Source organism: Rhincodon typus, chromosome 19, assembly GCF_021869965.1.
Source record: "Rhincodon typus isolate 14 chromosome 19, sRhiTyp1.1, whole genome shotgun sequence".
Taxonomy (NCBI): domain Eukaryota; kingdom Metazoa; phylum Chordata; class Chondrichthyes; order Orectolobiformes; family Rhincodontidae; genus Rhincodon; species Rhincodon typus.
Genome location: NC_063350.1, coordinates 32,461,592 through 32,483,384, shown reverse-complemented (window position 1 = coordinate 32,483,384; position 21,793 = coordinate 32,461,592). Strand labels below are relative to the sequence as shown.

Below are 21,793 nucleotides of genomic sequence, written 5' to 3'. Positions count from 1 at the left end.
TTCCACTGGGTGTTTGATTTATAAAGCAGTGGAATTGATATGGTCATAATTACTATGCAAAATGATATTGAGATGAAGGGACAATGATTTTTGGGGCCTCATAAATGTAGAAAAATAACAGCTTCTATCATCCTGCGTTTTTAAAGTGCAATCTTACTTTCACTCCACATACCTCTGCGACAGCGTTCTCCCAAATGAAGATAATCAGGTCCAAGGATTGCACCCGACTCACAGATACCCATTTGATGGGCTGTGTATAACTAATAGACTCACATTACAACTTAGACGTCATGGCAGTGACAGATAATATACAGACAATGATGTCACATTGAGACCACAAGTAAAGAGCAAAACAATGAATTAAGTATGCTTGGTTTTAGATTTATTTAGCACTAAAAATAGACTGCTTATTTGTTAGTTTCTTAGAGGTAGCTGCATTTAAATTCAAAACGTGATCTTGTGCTTAAGAAGGTTGGATAGCACTGCCCTAGAGAAATGTAAATTTTTAAAATTTACTTTTTTAAATTTGTATTTATAGATTTCCAGAGCTCTACTGCTTTTGAAGTTTGCTGGATGAACAAAACAGTCCTCAAAAGTTATGTTACATGCTCTTATTGTCAAGAAAGCCTAAACTGTCCAGTCTATGGTCAGCATGAATGTGGTACACTTAATAAAAGGGAACACACCATTCCCTGAACTAATTATTTTCTCTTTCTAATGGTGGGTATACCCATTCAAAATGGACTTATTCCAGCAGGAGTCTAAATGTAGGACTAAGCAAGATTAGAACTCATGCATTCAAACTTCATGTTTATCATGTGATTGGCAGTAGATCACCACAAATTGTAAAACCCATTCTAAACGGCACAGGTTCTATGAGGGTTCAATGATCCATTCTGTTAGATTACTGACCTGAAAGTGAAGACAAAACAATAACCCAAAGTTTTCTAGTTGAGAATTGGGTGTAACACTTTGCCAACTATAAGCATTTGAAAATTAGGTCTCCACTAAATTTCAAAATGAATTGGTATGAATAATGGGAATTAGTGCTTTTAATTTGCAAAATATTGTATAGTTTAGATTTGGCAAAGATAATTTTTATTGCCTGTTATTATTGAAATATTACATGTCATTATATAACAAACCAACAGAGATCATCAAGGTCAAGTTTCCTAATTAATTTCATTAGGAAAGTGTCCACATGTTGAAATACCATAACATACGAAGTTCACATACCAATGGACAGTTGATTCTTTTTAACTGTGAATGTACACGGATCATTGATATTAATATTGATGTTATGTCTCCAAAGTCTGTCATTAAAGGAATACTTACACTATTGTATATGATTGGATAATTATAACTATTGATTCTCTTCTAGTACCCAAAACCAATTTTTCCCCAACATTACACAATTAAAATAATGAAGTTGCTAAGGAAGGCACCTAAATCTGATAAATTAATCCATTTTTTAATTTGCTGGTGATATTTGCCACTCCATATACTTTCAATTTAGTCCCATCCAATTGCTGAGCTGTCTATTAAGATATATGGTGCAAATAGAAGAAACATAGAAAATATAGAAAAAGATCTTATTTATTATTTCTGTTTTTACATGGTTTAAAGGAATGACAACAATACATTAATAACTACAGTATTCAGGACTGTGGCAGTGTACATTAGAGACTTAAGGGAACTGTATTCATTGCAATGAAATATCAATATAGAAATACCTTATACAGTGAAAATTGCAAGGACAAAAATTATAAAAAATGCAATGTACAGTTGTGCTAACAAATTATGTTATTATCTTAATTACGATTAATCAGTGAAATGATTTACAAAAATAATGTCAGAGTTCCATGAAAAATTACATCCATATTACAATAAATTAATTAGAGTAAATGTCATTATTTGTTCTATGTACACTTTAATGCTACCTGGCTGCAGGTAGAAGAAGAATTATTTTCTCTTCAGAACTTCAGGCAGTTTTGAGCACTAGAACCACACCCTGACGCTATAAGCACTAAAATAGTTCAATATGTGAAGTGCAAAATCTACAGTTACAAATCTATTAATGCTTTATCATAGGCACTTTTGCTACAAGCAGATAAAAATCAGACTCCTTGTCAATATCTGCTTAATCACTATACTTAGTGGGATATCAACCCTTTGACAACTGAACTGTGGTTTGTATGAATATGCATATCATTATCATCAGACAAGATGTATAAGAAATTTTTTTTTACTAAATTTAAAGTACAACACATCAGAAGACAAAGAATGCTGTATTTTGTAAATTAACATACATATTCAAATTCTATGTTTATACTAGGGTATAGAGAATTGCTGCCAACCAGAAAGATCATTTCGAGGCTTGAGATAGTAACCTGCACCTGGGATAACATAAAATCATGTTAATTTTTCAGAAAGCTATGGTTGACGATGTGTTGTTTAGTTTATATGTTAACTTTACCATGATTTTTTGGCTTGTGAATTTTGGCCATGTGTTAACTAACTGGCATTATCAGACATTAATCTGTAAGGGACTATTTCTACTTAATACACTGAAACACAGGATGTTCAAACAGTTCTCAAGATGTTGTTGAGTGGCACATATTAGCAAAATCAGCCATTCTGAGACCATTAGCACTCAAACAGGCAATGATTATCATAGTGGAGTCAGAGTAAAAGGTAAAGCCACCATAGTTTTACCACATCATAGAGCTGCTCTCTCATTCGGAAGAGAGATTACTGGTGGTGACTTGCTCTGAAGGTCACCACACTTCAGACAAGGGGAGAAGTTGAGAAGGAGCGTCCTTCATGATAACCTCAGCCAGTAGCAGGCACCAGTCCAGCTCGTCCCTGCCTCCCTAACCTGTTCTTCCTCCCACCTATACCCTCCTTCCTCCTCAAGCCGCACCTCCATCTCCTACCGACCAACCTCATCCCGCCCCTTTGACCTGTCCATCCTGCCTGGACTGACCTATCCCGTTCCTAACTCCCTACCTACACTCACCTTTACTGGCTCCATCCCCGCCTCTTCGACCTGTTTGTTTCCTCTCCACCTATCCTCTCCTCTATCCCTCTTCTATCCGCCTCCCACTCTCTCCCTATTTATTTCAAAACCCCCTTCCCCTCCCCCTTTTCTGATGAAGGGTCTAGGCCCGAAACGTCAGCCTCTCTGCTCCTATGATGCTGCTTGGCCTGCTGTGTTCATCCAGCCCTGCACCTTGTTGTCTTGAACCCATGCTGTTCGTGTTATTCTACATGACAAGCCAGCTGTCCTTCTAGGGTGTAAGGCAGCTGGTAGAATTTTTGGTTTGAAGCTCTACCAGTCTTTTCGTTTGTGATTTTCAAATTAAATGTCAGAGGGACAGGAATCTAAATATTGAAATTATATTTTCAGACTCTGTTAGACAATTGACCTTGAGTGTACAAGCCAGCAATAAGCTTCAGGCCATTCAGTCATTCCTGTACCAAATCTATATTTACAGACCTGGTAACTAGACTGTGCCTTTGCCACACCAAGTATGAAATCAGGCCAGTATCTTTTAGGGTGTTCATGCTTTTGCATACTACAGCATCAATGGGCAACTTGCAATGTAGTGAGATCTTGTGTACTGTATTTAATGGATAAAACCAATTAGATTACATCACAAGCATTCAACCAATAAATTGTTTAAAATATGCATAGAATAATAAAAGAATCGATATGTGGTAACATATTCAATCAAGGATATTTTAAACACCATATTCATTATTCCATTATAACCGGTGTCTTTTAAATATACTCTTTACAATGCAGTAAAGATTTTGCCACAGTGCTATTAAAACCCTGTATATTAAATAGACCAAATATTACCCCAGAATTATTTCACAATAAGGAAAGTAGAGACTGAAGTAATGCACAGTAGAGGCATTTTTATACAAAGGAAGAATCATCTTGGTTTAAATAAAATGGCACATAATAAATATGTTTTTAAAACAAAAATATTCTGCTAATAGGCCTTAAGAAATTCAAAGCATAATCTAGCTGTAATGTCAAAAAGTAATCTTTGCTTTCAGCAAGTAGAATAACAATATTTGGGCTTATTTGTAATTCCATTGACTGATAAAGCAAAAATTATACAAAAATTACATTTTGCCAGCATTTTCATCAGCCCATTTTAATATTTTGTAAGTGATGTTTTTCACTTTAAACAAATGTAGATTCCTGAAAAGAGCAAATCTGCTCACATTTATACAAAAAAAATCAACCTGAATTATCATTTGATGGCATGGTCTCTGTAATAAACAAAATATTCTTGAGGTAGTGCATTCTAATCAGTGACAGTCAGCATGGTTTTGTTAAGGGAAGGTCATGTCTTACTGACTGAATTTAATTTTTTGAAGAAGTAATAAGGAAGATTGATGAGGGAGTGCAATGGGCACTGAATGTATGGATTTTAATGTGGCATTTGGCAAGGGCCTACAAAGTACAGTCAGAAAAAATTAAAGCCCATGGGGCACACGGAAATGTGATGAGTTTGATCCAAAATTGGTTCCGTGATAGGAACCAAAGGATAGTGGTTGATGAATGCTTTTGTGAATGGAAAGTAGTTTCTAGCAGTGTTCCATAGGGCACACTTTGCTGTTTATGGTAAGAATTAATGATTTAGATTTGAGTGTGGGAGGCATAATTGGGAAATTTGCAGAAGACTGAAAAATTGGTAAAAAGGTCCATAAATAGTTACTCATCCTAAGCCTGTGTGGGTCCAAATAACAAGCCTGGTGGAGAAGAAAGTATAACACTATTGTTTTTCATGTTCTTCAAAAGGTATATTTTTGCTCCTATTAATCTACTTGCATTTATTAAGGCCTTAATGCAATTGGTGTCATGATGATAACTTGCAAAACCCACATGTTAATAGTTTGTACTGCAAAAAAAATTGTAGCTACCTTAAAAAGACAGGTTTGTAAGCCTGCCCAAAATCCCATTTACACTGTATTTCTGAGGTTCTCTTATTGCCTGCTGAAGGAAAGAGGGACAGATCGGAGAGTCCTCATATATAGCCTTCCAAAAGTATACAAAAAATAAAAATACGTGCAATTATATCGCATATTTCACAACTTCAGGATGTCCTAAGCCTCATTTTTATAAAAAGTACTTTTGATAAATACTTTCCATTGTGATGTACAAGACATCAGTTAGCAGTTGATTAGTCCTGGCTCCTCTTAATTCACGTGTGATTTCTGTGTTTGTCTAGATTAAATGAAGTGATACATTGTTGCTGCTATGTGGGGGTAAGTGGCATTTGAAAGCAAGACATCCTATCTTGGTATAGGATCCACATGTGGCAGTCCAAGTAAGTATGGCTGTTTTAAAACATTTGACATTTAATGTGTATGGTACGTATACTTGTTTGTGTTTGTACACTGAAGAAGAACTATAATTTACTTTCAGACCATTAGATGAAATTACGGGATCAGCAAATGTTACTACTTTATATTTGTAGCAAGGAGAGCAAATCTTTTAAGTAGACTAAACATTTTAAACATATAAAATCTTTTTTCTCTCATATGTACATCTACTTAAATTGAAATGGTATAAAAGAGAATTTAAAAATATGTTACACAAAAGTTTGCTAATACTAAATGAAAGGAAGGACATTGTAACTGAATTTATAGAAAAGTCGAAATACTACCAATTCATAAATATTAAAATTACTTATAGTTCAAAAGATAGGTCTGCTCAAAGTAGGTGCGCGTTGAAAATCGCACTGAGAATCATTGTACTCAGAGTCAAAATATTGCAAATTAATCCTGAGTTCATGTCAAAATCTAATTCACAGTCGGTTGTGCATTCTGACTATATGTCAGATACTGAACATTACTTAAGTGAGATGAATGCATACATTTTATTTGTATAAATTCACTAGGAAAACCTGTTTTTAACTTGGGGAATGCTGTGGTGGATAGGATGTAGAGTGGGTGTGAGGCCATCATGATGACTTCAGCGTGAAATTCAGGTTGTTTAAACAACTGGACCTCTTTTGAATATTGCATTACCGTCTACTGGACGTGACTGACATCAGGGCTGGAAGCCGGGGGCAAGACAAACTGAGGATACAAAGGGGTCATTTCTGAGGTTATATTGTTGTGGGATGGTTTCATAGGATATGGCACTGAAAGAGAGAGACAAAGCCTAAAAGAGAAGGCACAATAACTTCGAGTAAAACTTGGGAACTCATTAGTAATGTTCAAAAAAGCTCAAATTGAAAACTTAATTTGGCCTTTTCATTGATTCCCACCAAATCTCATAGTTGGCTCTTAAATCTTTCAGTTAAATTGGTGTTGTGATGTTGATTACCTCACTGGCCATGTGCTATCTGATGCTCTTCAGTGTCTCAGATGAGTTAAAATCTGAATAGGGAGCATCCAGACATACTATGAGCCCTCTACTGTCTTAAACTTCACCCTTGTAATCCTCTTCCTCTGCAATAACCACCAGGCAACCAGAGTTAAAATCAACTATTAAGTTGAAGGAAATGACTATCATGATATATCCTGAATTTGAACTTACTAAATGAGTTAATCCAATTTTCTATAGTGAAAAGCAGTCTCTTGGAAACCTAAGAGTATGGTATTACAATGACAGTCAGTTCAACATATATTAACATTAATCTTTTAATTATCTATGATTTCATCTGTGTCATCTTTTAAAATGGGACACAGTTCTTATTAGTTCTTATTAGGACTGTGTTCTCATAAAACAGTTCTCTAGCGGTGGAAAATCTGTTGAGCTATTTATTGATGACTTTTGCTCTGAGATGCTTCCCATCTGTTAAATTGCCTCTTGTTTTGGAATGGTTTGCTGAGGAACTGATGTTGGTGGTTTTGATACAGAACCTGCTACTAGTTTGTATGGCTCTGATGTAGAACCTCCAGGTGGAGAAGGTAATGGAGTTTCAGGTGTGGCTGCGGTACATATATAAAATGAACAAAAAAAAGTCAGTAATTCTTTTAAGACAACTTCAAGAATAACACAAATGAAAGAAATATATAGAAAAAAAAAGCTGTTAGGTCACAGTAATGATAAGTAATAAACCATTCTGAACCCTGTTAAACACATCAGAGCAATTGTCCTTATGGCACATTCCTACTGTATCCTCAGTATGAGTTTGTTAAAAAGACTTAACATTAAACCTCTTATCCACATTTTCCAAGGCCAGCAAGGATTGAGTCCTATGATAGGGAGTCCTGAAGCAGGCAGTGGTGTAATGGTATTGTTACTAGATTAGTAACTCAGAAGATCAGACAAATGCTCTGGGTTCAAATGCCGCTATAGCAGAGATAAAGTTTGAATTCAATTAATAAATATGGAATTAAAAGCTAGTCTACTGGTAGCTATGTAAATATTGTCAATTGTTCTTCAATAAAACTTATTTCATTTACTAATGCTTTTCAGACAAGAACATCTGCCATCTTTATTCAGTCTGGCCTACATGTGATTCTAGATCTACAGTGAGGTAGTTGACTCTTGACTGCCCATTGAAATAGACTAGCAAACCACTTAGTTGTATCTAACCACTACAAAGTCCATTAAAAGGAATGAAATGGACCAGATGGATCACCAGCATGGATCAAAGTATTAGAAACAACAACTGCAAATTGAGATCTGTTAACCCTGCAAAGTCCTCCTTATTAAAGCTACAGCCTTGTGGGAAGAGGGGAACAGTTGTCCCACAGACTAGTCAAGCAACTGCTCAACACTTTCATACCTGTAGAACCATACGTTACAATATCCCAGACACTTATAGGATAAATCCACCAGAGGTGGAACTATAGGTGTATACAGTCAGGAAAGTGTTGCCTTGGGAGCCCTAAACATTGACTCTGGACTCCATAACGTAGGCCAGACCGGATAAGAATGGTAGTTTCCTTCCCTAAATGATATTAGTGAACCACATGGGCTTTGCTGACAATTGGTGTTGGATTCATGGTCATCATTACACTCTTCATTCCACATTTTTACCTGGATTCAAATTCTACCAACTACCGTGGCAGGATTTGAACCTAGGTCCCCACAGGAGGCCTAGCCACAGTTCAGGGAATAATTGCCAACTTTGTGATAATTGCGCTCTCTTTCTCTCTCTCTCTCTTTCTTTTTCTCCCTCATGTAGCATTCTTGTTCTCAAATGTTGCTAATATCGACTCAGCTGCGCTGTACTATCACGATGGAGTAAGCAGAAGAGACATGCTGCAGTAATTAAATCAACCAGAATGATGATTGAAGCTGCACTATCATTGTTATTAAGCACCACACGTTAATCAACTAAGCTAACTTGCTTGCAGTAATTACAGTTTTAGCAGGGCAATTGTTAGACAGGCTAAGCAAGGACAGGGTAGGGTGCTTTTAACAGTGACAGGAAATAATTATCTGAATTAGCTGGCATTTCCTTTACATCTTGCAATGGTTACTTATAGATTAATATTAGCATAGGGACAAGCTATTGATCATTGAACATAGACTAGTACAGCACAGGAACAGGCCCTTCAGCCCACAATGTCTGTGCCAGCCGTGATGCCATTCTAAACTAATCCCATCTGCCTGCACATGGTCCATATCCCTCTGCTCCCTGCCTGTTCATCTGTCTGTCTAAATGCCTTTCAAATGTTGCTATCGAATCTGCTTGTACCACCTCCATTGCGCATTCCAGGTATCTACCACCCTCTGTCTCACAATCTCCTTTAAAATTTCCTCTTCTCACATTAAACCTATGCCCTCCTAATATTTGGCATTTCCACCCTGGGAAAAAGACTGACTAATGATCCTATCTATATCTCATAATTTTATATATTTCAGTAATTTTGCCCGTCAATCTCTGATGCACTAGTGAAAACAATTCAAATTTGTCCAACCTCGCCTTACAGCTAATACACTCCCGACTGAAGAAGACAAGGATGCCTGTACACCTTTTTTACCATGTTATCCACTTGTGTCGCCACTTCCAGGGAGCTAAGGACTTGCATCTCAAGATCCTTCTGTGCATTAATGCTCCTAAGGGGTTTGCCATTTACTGTATACTTTCCTCTTGCGTTTGGCCTTGCAAAATGCATCAACTTGTGACCGGATTAAATGCCATCTGCCATTTCTCTGTCCAACTTTCCAAAGTCAGAAGTCACACAACACCAGGTTGTAGTCCAACAGGTTTATTTGAAATCACAAGCTAACAACTGAGCCTGCCTAACAGTAGCCCTGCTAAAACTGTAATTACTGCAGGCAAGTTAGCTCAGTTGGTTAAAGTGTGGTGCTTAATAACAGTGATGGTGCAGCTTCACCTAACGAAGGGGCAGTGCTTAGAAAGCTTGTGATTTCAAAGAAACCTGTTGGACTGTAACCTGGTGTCATGTGACTTCTGACCTTGACCATCCCCGTCCAACACTGGCACCTCCACATCACAACTTTCGAAATGATCTATATCCTGCTGTATCCTTTGACAAACATCCTCACTATTTACAACTACATTAGTTTTTGTCTTGTCTGTAAATGTACTAATCAGACCACCTACGTATCAGCCCAAATCATTTATATAAATTATAAACAACAGAGATCCCAGCACTGATTCCTATGGAACACTTTCTTTTGGACCTTGCCTGTGGCTAAAGAGGATACAAAGATCTCTGTCATGATTGTTTCTTGCTGGAAATGTTTTCAACAAATCTCAAAAATAAATTAGAGAAGAATTGATACTGAAACATATGAAAAATAAAAATTGAACTATATAAAATGATTTTACAGTTTGTCCAGTTGTAATTTCAACTTTTATTACTTACAGATCTGCCCATTTTGTACTGGAGCAGGCATTGTGCTGGCTACTATCACATTACTTGCCAGGTGCTCCTGGACTAGATGAGGATGTAGTGAGTGGTGTGTGTGTGGCGCCTCATTTGCAGTACCTGAAATGTAAAAGATATTTGAGAATATGGTTAAAAAAATACTGAGGTTGAACTGTAGAACTTCTCCAGATTACCTGTTGAATCTCACTGAAAGAGGAGTAGAAATTTAAATTGACCACCATACCCCACCCTTTCCTACAACACCATTCCTTGCAAGTGCAGGTTATGCAATACACCACCTTTTACCTTTTCCCATCTCATTATCTAGGTCACAAGCACTCTTTCTAGGGGATAGTGTGTTTAGTGTTGAAATCCTGTCACCAAGCCACCGTTCATTTACATGTGCACAGTACACTGGCTGTGGTCAGCCAGCTCAGAATCAGTCCCTGCAGCGAGGACATTCTGAATCCCCTGTTTATACTTGCCAGCCCGGGCTTCCTGATTGGCTCAGGTTAACAACCCCAAACAAGGATCTCATAGTCAATAAAATCCACCTGGTTCCAGTCACTATACGTATATTGTACATATTGCTCACAATTTGATCCCTGCAATATTATTTAGTAATTCATGGGTTCTTGGAGATGCTGGCAAGTTCAACATTTGTTGACCATCCCTAATTACACTTGAGAAAGTGATGGTGAACCACTTTTTGGACTGCTGCAGTTCCTGTGACGTAGGTACACCTACAATGCTGGGAGGAAGGGAGTCCCAGGGGTTCGATCCAGTGGCAGTGAAAAAGTATCTAGTTTGAACTCAGGTTATTGTATGACTCTATGGGGAACTTGCAAGTTATGTTGTTCCAAAGTATCTGCTTTCCTGAAGCAGCAGAAAGCATGTATGAAATGAAATGCCAATGTGCTGAATCTATAACATGGGCCTGCATACTGAATGGCTGAGCAACATGTTATGCACAGAGTTAAGTGATATCAACAGATCAGATCAAACCTCAGCAGTCTTGTTCATCTTGTTCTGAATGTTGGTGAACAATTAGAAAACTCAACAAATATCTACATCCTCAATGATGATAGAGCCCAAACTTCAGTGCAAAAGTCACAGCTGAAGCATTTGCAAATATCTTGAGCTAGAAGTACCATGTGAAAGATTAATCTCAGTGTCTTTGGGTCTCCAGCATCATAGATGCTGGTCTTCAGACAATATCATTCACTACTCATGACATTAAGAAATGGCTGAAGATAATTGATACACCAAATTCTGTGAACCTTTAAAATACCCAGGCTGTAGCACTAAAAGATTTGTGCTGTAGAATGAGAGCCAAGACTAGTCACATTTCTCAAGTACAGTTACCTCGATCTAGAAATGTTGAAAATTGTACAAAAAAAAAGGACAAGTCCAATCTAACAAATTACCACTGAATCATTGGCAAAATGATAGATGGTGTCATTGACAGTGCTGTTAAGGAGCACTTACATATTTAATACATTTGCAAATACTAATTTTTCATTCTAGTAAGGCAGTATGGTTCTAGATCTCATTATAGCCTTGTTTCAAATATAAATAAAATAGTTGAATTACAGAGATGAGTTGAGAATAACTGCCCTTGACACCAAAGTAGCATTTAATCCAGTGTGACATCCAGAGGCCCAAGAAAAATTGAAGTCTGTGGAAATGGGGAAAAATCTCCACTGTTGGAGTCATAGTTAGCAAAAACAAAAGGTGGGATTGTGGAGGCCAATCATCTCAGCCCCAGGGCATTGACAGTGTAGTCTCTAAGTCCAACCACCTTCAGTTGCTTTATCGATGGGATTCTCTCCATTTATGAGGTCAGAGTGGGAATGTTCATGAAAGACTGCACTGTTTCAGTACCATTTGTAACTCCTCAGATATCAGGTTGAATCTGGCTGGTAACAGTGATGTCTCACTTTTGACATTAGAAATGGAAAGTTACCCTACTTTGGGTGGCTGTGGAACACAGACCTTCCAGTTCCCTATCACTTGGGTTCTCAACCTCATCTAACTGTGATTTTTCTGTCATTGAGATGCTGCAAAGCTCAGCAACACCTCACAAAAGAGTACCTCCCCTTTTGACTGGTCAGTTTGAAATCTTTAGAACTCAAGATAATTTTTTTTTAAAAATTAGAATGTCAACCCTGCTCCCATTTTGGTTTGGTTTTCTTGGTTGGTTTGGGTTCGTCTCATTTGTTTCTCTCTTATATCCTTTGCTTTCAGATGGTAACTATTTAGCATCCTGCCATCCACACCTCCCCAGCCGCAGATTTTGTTTCTTTATTTCTGTCCTTACTGCTCCACTTCCACTTGTATCACGAAACCTTCGGTTGTTTAATCTCTCCTACCTTCTCTTTTATTGTTCTTCCTATTCTTTCCTTTTATTTATGCATCAAAGGGAATAGTTTAGTGGTAAAGTCACTGGGCTAGGAATCCAGAACCTCAGGCTAATGTTCAGAGGACGTATGTTTGAATCCCACCATAACCAATGGTGAAATTTGAACTCAAATCTAGAATGTAAAAGAGATAGACTAAGGGTAATGAGATAACCACTGTTAATTGTTGCTAAAAACCAATCTGGTTCACGATTTTCCTTTAGGAAAGGAATTTTGCTATTTTTTATATGATCTGGCCTACATATAACTCCAGGCCCACAGCAGGGTGAATGTCTCTTAACTATCTTCTGGGCAATTAGGGATGGATAATAAATGCAGTATCCCATGAGTGAATAATTAAAAAAAAAACTCCTCCCAGTTCATTTGAAAGGTCACAGAGCTGCTTTTCTCTCCACTGCTATTGCCCAGTATGATTACTCCCTGTATTTTCTGTTTATATCTTAGACTTCCAGTATCCACAATATTTTACTTTTATTTCAATTTAAAACTTGTCTTAATCTTTGGCATGGGTTTTTTCACAAGACTGCTGGGTAAATCTCAATGATTTATTGTATTTAAAACTTTCCTTACCTCCCAGAAGCATCTCTTGAAGAAGGTTATCAATTTTAGCCATTCCAAAGAGTTTAACAAACTGGATTTGCTCTATCATTTGCCAAGTGATGCTCTGTAGAGTGGGTAGCAATAGTAGCAGCTCTCCAAATCGACCCCGAGAATCATACTGTCTGTCATTAATATAGTCCTCCAAACTGACTTGCACCTGGAACCGCATGCGTTTTATTTTGGCAGGGTTACTGAGTCCTTTGGCATCTGTGGACAGATGTTAATTCATCATTTTAAAATTGCATTATTCCACTATGGCTTTTGGTCTTGAACTCACAAATAAAAGGAAGATGTTATCTTGACTTACAACGTTTTTGCATCTTCCTCAATATAGGCATTTATTCAAACATATTTTATTTGTTTCAAGATATTCGCAGTAATACAATATGATTGTGGCCTGGATTTTATGCTGCACCACAGGTGGGTTTGAAGGTGGGGTAGGTGGTGAAATGTTAAACTGAATGTATGGCCTTCCTGTCACTCCTGTCAGCCACTCCTGAACTCTCTGAAATTATAAGGGGATGGATGTTGGGGGTCAACGGCTCTTGGCCCTGAAGTATTCAATTAATGCTTGGTGAAAGCCCACACAATGGCTTTAGCAGTGGGGACCTACCCTGGACAATGGTGGTGAGAGTAATTCTGAAGGTGTCTTCAATGGAGGGAAAACCCCAATTCATTCATACCCCCCCCTTTGACTTTCTGCCGTTCTCCCTCCACTCACAAAAGTGAAGTAAATAAAGGATACAATTCTAAAGGGAGTGCAGGAGCTTAGGAAACTGGGGTATAAATACACAAGGCAGTGAAGATGGCAGAATTAGTTGTGAAATTGCAGTAAATAAGACACACAGGATCTTGGCCTTTATGTATTAAGGCATGGAATATAAAAGTTAAACCTCTGTTTCAGTCTCAACTGGAGCATTTTATCCATTTCCGGGCATCACATTTTAGGAATGACGTGAAGAAGTTGGAGAGAATGCAGACATGGTTTAATAGGGATGAGAGACTTTAGTACATAGTGTGATGATCTTTGACCCAGATGCAGTACAGTAAGGAAAACCTGTAATTTATTTAGTAGTTGCATGGATTCTGTAATTGTCTTTGACAATGTTTGGAAAAGGCTTTTAAGACTTCTTTGGGAAAGCTGTAATTTATTTGGTAGTTGTGTGGAATCTGTAATTGCCTTTTTAAGACTTTTAAGAGTCTGCATTAACTGAAAAGAAAGCAATTGTAACTTTCTTGGATAAAAGGGATACTAATCCATGTGATCAGGTGACAATTGCCCTGGAAGCTGTATCATCAGAAAGGAAGTTAATATGTTGGTTTTCCTTTACTTCTGAATTTTTTGTAAATGGTCCCAAAGCTTCAACAATCTTTTTTTCAAGAATACTTAAGATTAATTGTTAAGTAAAATGTTTTCAATATTTTATATTTGATGACTATAACATTTTAATTTTGATAATTACATGATATCAGTCATGCATTATCACTTATAACATTGCATTAACTGAACTAAAATCATTAACATTTCAGTATGTAATTAAAGCAGTTACTATGTACATAATTATTAACATTTGTGAATTTAGATTTTTAAAATAGAAGCAGATGGATTTGGTTTCAGTTCCGTAAAGGTCTTTTATTTTAGAGGTCAAAAAAATCATTGGAAAAGTGAGCTAAATACATAACATTCATAAGCATATAATGTAGTAAGTGGATAGCCAGACACCTGTGATGTTAATTGATATAATAACTACACTGCTGGATTTATGACATACAGAAGAACAAATGATCACAGGACACTTAGTTTGGTTTAAGTTTAGTTTAGAAGAGTCAGATTTCAGCTGCATGCTAGCAGAAGAACAGTTTCATCCGAGCAGAAGGATTTTAGTTGTGGAGTCTACAAGCTGTGAGACTTTGTGCAGACATTTTTAAACTGCTGAACTGTAAAGTGGTTTAGGTGGTTGGAACTGGAAGAGAATCTCTAGGCCATCAAACCTGGAAGAGGTCAGTTAAGTAAGAAATTAAAGAGTTAAGTAGGAATGAAACTTTACTGGGATTGAGCATCTATTAAGGATGTAGCTGGGAAAAAAGGTTCAAACTTTGTTTTCCTGTCTATGTGTATATAGAGCTTTTCTCTGTTCTCATGTGTGTAATAAACTTGTAAAGAACATTGCTAGCCTTGTGAGCATACGTTCTGTGGTTAATTTCCATGGTAACCAACTGCAAAAATTAAAATTATGATCTATCAAGCCAGGTTTCGTTCTGGGATCTGACTTACCTAGTATCACCATCAGCTGGGATCATAACAAATGTAAATGTAGTTGCATTTCCAATATGTGAAACACTAAGCACTATTAAGTGCCATCACATCACAATATTACATTGCAAATTGCATAGTACATAAAGAAAGATAACAGCTTTAAGGTTGCAGAGTTATGTCTGGGGCCACTCAGTATCTTTCTCTCAATTTGTGAAAAGCCAAATATTTTTTACAAATGTCCATTACAGATACATTTTTTTTAACACCTTGTTGTTGCTAATCCATGCAATGGACTGTCACGCTGACAGAATTATGATTTTTCATGAGCATGCTTCCCACCTGGATCAAAGAAAACAACTGCTTTCAGGCAGGCATATTCATTATCATCGATCTGAAGCTCCTGAAATGTTTGCACCAGTTCATCCAGAATTCTAGTTGCTACACGGTTTATTTCCAGCTCTGGGCAATTGCGGGGAATAATGTAGTCATTGCCTTTAGAGATAAAAGCAAATAGCATAGATTTTGTGGATATTCTTCCAATATTTTGATCAGACTTTTTTTTAGTTTAAAGAGAAATTCAAAGATATAATAACTCACAAAGTGAACAAGATGAGTGATTTTACCTAAGAGCAGAACATCTTTATACATCATGGAACGTTTTGCTGCCCCAAGCAGTAAATGCTCCCCAGCATGGGCTCGCAATAAGGCAACCTATTCATGTAAAGCACATGGCAATTAATCACTCTGTATTCCTATTAAACAGCATTTTTGATTACTATAAAAATTTGTGAACCTTGCTGCTGAATATCTCATTGCCTTCCTGAATGCACATATAATCTATGATTAATTTCTCTTTAAATTATTTTATGGTCTTTGACTCACCAGGTTTTTAATCTAGGCATTTTAAAGTTAGAGTTAGGCCATTTGGACTGACGTCAAAAAAGCACTTTTCACACAAATAGCAGCGGAAATCTAGAACTTTTTTTCCCAAAAGACTTTTAAGGCTCAGATTGATAAATCTTTTCAAGTTTAAAGCTAGCAGGGAATAAGACACATAGCTGGATCAGGGACACTTTAACTGAACAGCAGAACAGGCTAAGACTGCTGCATTTTCGAATTCTACGCTTAGCTTTCTATGGAAGTACAAAGTGCTACAACTGAGATCTATTCCAATGATGAATTAGTGTGGTGACATGGGATGAATCCATAGACTTTGCTAACTTTTACCAATAATGCCAGTCTATATTCAATTTGAAGTTCTATTAAAAGTGAGCCAATTAAAATCTCTTTCTCTCTTTCTCTGAAGAGCTAGCTGTTGGAACAGCTGTGCTGAAATTTTGTCAATTTGGTTTCTTGGGAACAGATAAAGCATCTGTTGCAGCACAATCTGTTCTAATTTGAGCTTCTTCCCAGTGTTCACTCCACCGAAAGGACCGGCTCAGTTTGATCAATGCTCCAAATTGTTCTTTGATTGAGGAATGAGCTGATACAGAAATATGTTTATGCAGTGACAGAATCATTGTGTTCACTCAGCATGGGTTTTTCATTTTTAGCACCTGTTTTAAGGTATCCTTTTCATTCCATGTCAAGTTGGAATGTTTGACAATGCAGTAATGGCATATCATTTACAAACTGGGCAGAATACTGCACATTCCAGCACATCTAACATGGTTGAAATCATCTCTAATCAACTTTAATCATCTCTATTCAGATTTTTTTTTTGTTAAAGGCTGATTTCCTTTTCCAGTAAATAATTCAGACCTAACTTTTGAAGTTACATGATCATCTTTGTCTAGGCTTTGCTTCTAGTTTAGATCAAGCTCTGAACTTGCTGGATCCGGGCCAGATGGGGAGAGATGAATTACAGCATAACATATTTAACTGAACATGCTGAGTAGGAAAAGCAAAATAAACTTTTATCATTGAGTTATTTTGGGAATGAGGCTATTCATCAGTTAAGAGGAGGAAGTGACAGGAAAGAGAATGTCATTATATGCATGTTCATGTGTATGGATGTTCAGATGATGCACTTTAATATTTTTGTTAATTGTGATATAAACTCTAAGATCAAGACAGAAAAAAAAGCTTAAAGAACAGATGAAAAGGTAGAAAGTATAATACAATGGCATAACCCCAGGTGTTTCTAAACCCTGAAAGTATCGGATAAAGTCTAATGCATGAGTGGAATTGTTGGAAGTGTGACAAAACGATCCTTCTAGCCAGCAGGTGCACTTTCTGAAAATGTTAATAAAAAGTTTTAGGAATCTGGAGTTATCTAGTTCTTTGGAACAGAAGTGCTGATGTGCTCAACAAATCATATGCTTAACAATGAGTGACTTAATACTTTATTTGTCCAGTGTTAATGTTTCTCACACTTGCATAAAGTTTAATGTTAAACTGCAAACAATGTTATGTACAACAACAAAAAGCTTAAACATTAACTTGAAGGAAAAAATTGTTAATGAGGAAAGTTTTGCTTTCACAGTGAATTTTCTATTAAGATCACAAATGACAGATTTAGTATTACCTGAGGCTACAATTGAATTGTTGTAAACTTTCCTTCTGGCTATTTCACCCAATCTTCAACTCAGTTCACACTAACCATTCTATTTCCCGACCTGGGGAACTTTGAGTGCATCAGCTTCTACAAATGTTACTATGCAGCCAACTATAAGTGTGAGGGAGTAGTTCAGCATGCTATTAACATCACCCCACAAACATATGAACGAATTTAGGAACTCAGCGGGTTCACAAGCATGACAGAGAAGGAAGAAAGGGGTCTAACTCAAGCAGTGCCAGCCCAAAATTACTAGGACACTCCATCAACTTCCATCAAGCATGTACTGTAGCTTTGTCATAACTTTCAAGCTCTTAAAACTCCTTGAATATATTCAGTTGCCGTAACATCTAATGATGAAACTGTATACTAGTTAAGATATAGTAGGGATTTTACAGTGATGAATTTTCACATAGAAATTAGCTTCAGTAGGAAAATGAATATATAGAGGTCCTGAAAATACATGAATCTGTATCTTGGCTATGGGGCATGTAACCTTATTTGATGATTGTGGTGGACTTTGCAGGTTTTGGGACGTTCCCTCTTTTGTATTCTAATGGTGGATCTATGTGATGGGATGACTATATGGATAAGGAGAATTTATGTTCTTCTCACTTTCAGCTTGCAATGCTGTATAGCAAAAATGTGGTCCCTTGAGAATGTTCCCTCTGTGCTTCACAGCCGTATGTGCACGCAGTCATTCTGATGTTTCATGCATGGCGATTGGTGTCAGCATACTGATTGTGGCATGACTTCTGATTCTGGAAGTCACTACCATGCATGGACCTCGAAGGCCAGTGCAGCTGGTTAGAAAATTAGATGGCGTGTTGCCCTTGAGAGCCCATAGGAATTCAAAGAATGTTTAGCAAGAGGGATACATACAGTTCACAGAGAGATATTGATAGGTTAAGTGAGTGAGTAGGAAGTTCACAAATGGGGTATAATGCGGGAAAATATGAAGTTGTTCACTTTGGAAAAGAGAACAAAAGAACAGAATGTTATAAGCTACAATGCAAACAGACTTGGGTGTTATTTGTACATGAAACAGAGAAAGCTAGTACATAGCTGCAGCAGGTAATCAGGAAGGCTAATGGAATGTTGGCCCCAATTTGAAGGGAGTTGGAATATATGAGTATGGAAGTCTTCCTGGAACTGGACAAGGTGCTGCTGAGACCACATCTGGAATACTGTGAACAGTTTTGATCTTCTTATATAAGAAAATGTATTTTTTTTTGGAGGCAGTTCAAAGGAGGTTCACTAGGATGATCCCCTGTATGGATGTGAGCAAAGGCTAAACAGTTTGGGACTCTACTCATTGGAATTTAGAGGTGAACTTGTTGAAACATATAGGATTCTTTAGAGGCCTTGACAGGATAAATATTGAGAGGATGTTTCTCCTCATGAGAAAATCTAGGACCAGAGAACTTAGCCTCAGAATTAAGGGGAACCAATTTAAGACTGAAATTAGGAGGAGCTTTTTCACTCAGAGGTGTGTGAGTCTTTGGAACTCCTTGCCACAGAAAGTTTGCTTGATGTATATTTAAGGCTAAGATAAATAGCTTCTTGATCAATGGGGGAATCAAGGGTTCTGCAGAAAATATAGGAAGTGAATCTGAGGAATATCAGATCAACCATGATCCTATCAAATGGCGGAGCAGGCTCAAGGGGCTGAGTGGCCTCCTCCTGTTTATATTTCTTATGTCCTTTACACTCTATCCATTTTACTTTTCATTGATTTCAAATGAGCCCACCTTTACAATACAATAATATTGTTTCCCCCTCATACATTCTTCCAAAATATTTATCATGTCTCTCTCCATAGGATGTCCCAAAGCATCTTTAATCCTTATCTTTAACTGTCTGATCGGAGGCCAGAAAGAATAATATGGGATCAACTTGGCTTTAGATTTGTCTTTTATCGCTACAAGACTGATTCTGCTCTGTACTGTCAAATGCTGCATTAATGAAAATCAGAAACATATGGGCTTCCTGGGGACTTTTCCAGCACCTCTTTTTATTGAAAGAGCCTTGGAAAATTATGTAAATACTGTTATGGGATTGCTTTGGCCTTTCTGTCAACATTAGAAAAGACTAGTGGGAGAACCCTCATGGAAATTCACCTCTACCTGTTGTTTTGGGCAATCTGATTGGTGATTCCATTTCTTGTTACACCATTGTGTAATTGTTACATCAGTGGGTCACATCTTACTGTGTTCATTGTTTTCATCAGTATTACTGAAGTTGAAACATCTTTCAGTTCTCTTTCTATGTGAGTATGGTCTGGACTGAACCCATATACACATAGCACAGAGCCTGAGATATAACTTTGAATTAATTATTCTGTCAGTTCAACTCTGCATTTGTTGTTGAAAAGACAGTTCTGCCATTATTCATAAGTTAAAACAAAAGCTAATTCAATTGAAGCTAAGGGTACTTGACTTTAAGTGGAACAAGCAAAGAAAATACCAGAGAAATCAGCAGGTCTGACAACATCTGTGGAAAGAGGAACAGAGTTAATGTTTCAAGTTTGGTATGGCTCATCTTCAGAACCCCTCTCTCCACAGATGCTGGCAGACCTGCTGAGTTTCTCCAGCATTCTCTGTGTTGGTTTCAGATTTCCAGCATCTGGAGTATTTTATCTTTATTTGACTTATGTGAAGTTGAGTATTAATGCTGTTCCACCTAATATGAGTCGTTGGGTGATGAAAGTCAAGATTCATAATCTATAAACTGACGCAAAAGTCAGTGCCACCAACATAACATTGTTCAGTTGTCAAATTTTAAAAATCTGACTAAAAAGTCAACATAAAACTGGATTAATGAGAAATATTACAAACCTGGTCATCCAGTGGTAACTCACAGAAAGCTGGGATATATTTAGCCCACTCTACCAAGACCAAAAGCTGCTGTTTCATAGATTCACATATGTCACTGATCACTGCAATCTTTTTAGACCTGATGTCACTGTTTATCACTGAAACAGGAGATGAGATCTGGAACCACAGAGGATAAAAATGACCATTTAAAGTACTGAGTTCAATTTTATCATTTTCTTCAGGATGAACAAAATATTATATTGAAATTAGTTTGTATTATTTCATGCGACAACATTTTGGTTGCCTTCTTTTTTGATAAACAATATGAAGAACAGCCATTGTGCGTCACTTCAGAATGTTTGAATACAAAGTTGTAAAGGGTATTAATAGAAAAATTCAAATTATTATCTTTCCAGAAACTTCCTCAAGTTGCGGAAAGTCCGAATTTTAAAGTTAAACATATTTTAACGAGAATAGGAAAGTTTCTTTACCCTGTCACTGTGAGCCTGCAAATCATAATCTTAGAAATAATTTATTTCCGAGGATTAATAAACTTTCTCATTGCTGAAAAATTCCAGTTGGAAGGAACATATACACACATTGCATCTGTTTCATGTCACCAAAACAGGCAACAGCCATTCTCTGGCTCATTTCTCAGGGTAATTCCTGACCAATTAAAGTCAACCTCCTGGGGTTTAAGTTCAAATCAAACTTGTCAGTCATTATGTAACTGATGCATTCGCCATAGCAACATCTCTGTAAATCAGTATCCACTTGCCAACCAACCAAAACTGTCTTCTCATGGAGTATAAAAATGTTGCTATCTCTATACGTTGGCATTTCTCTTGACAATTGTGTTGATGAATGTGAGACCAAAAGTTTCAACAAAATGTGTCTTTTCTTTAGCAAAACTCAAGTTATGTACTATTTATGACGAATTATATTTCCAAACAAGATTTTTCAGCATAAGTAGGGATTGCCTTTGAATTTTTGGTCCCTTGGAGGAAGCATGGAAAACCACTTCTGTAGTTAATGCCACTGGTTAAAATTCATTAAATTAATATTCCCTTTTACAGTGGTTAATCCTAGAGCTGGAATTTTGATGGAGTTCAGACTGGCACCTAAGTGCAGGAGCACTCCTCCATCCCTGCTGAGAGGTCATCACTTTCACTGTTAAACCATGTTCAACCAAATGTTTACTATGCTCTGCATAAGGGAGTTGGAGTCTACGAAATTCCTGCAATCAGGCATTGTTTCTCTTTGGTACAACTCCATATGATTTCAGAGACATGGGCTGGATAAAGTGTGCCCTGCCAGGCTT

At 37.1% G+C, this 21,793-nt stretch overlaps 1 protein-coding gene across 2 annotated transcripts in view; it reads right to left on the bottom strand.

The window, feature by feature from the left end:
• Positions 1–6,609: 6,609 nt before the first annotated feature.
• The window catches only part of hnf4a (hepatocyte nuclear factor 4, alpha), a 68,810-nt gene continuing 53,626 nt past the window's right edge, over positions 6,610–21,793 (bottom strand). For both annotated transcript variants that reach the window (XM_020527461.2, XM_048608459.1), the window contains exons 5-10: positions 20,494–20,649; positions 15,723–15,810; positions 15,439–15,591; positions 12,813–13,049; positions 9,820–9,942; positions 6,610–6,960 (exon numbers count right to left, since the gene is read on the bottom strand). In XM_020527461.2, the coding sequence (XP_020383050.1) occupies positions 6,827–6,960; positions 9,820–9,942; positions 12,813–13,049; positions 15,439–15,591; positions 15,723–15,810; positions 20,494–20,649 (891 nt within the window). In that variant the 3' untranslated portion in view covers positions 6,610–6,826. The remainder of the gene's footprint in view (positions 6,961–9,819; positions 9,943–12,812; positions 13,050–15,438; positions 15,592–15,722; positions 15,811–20,493; positions 20,650–21,793) is intronic.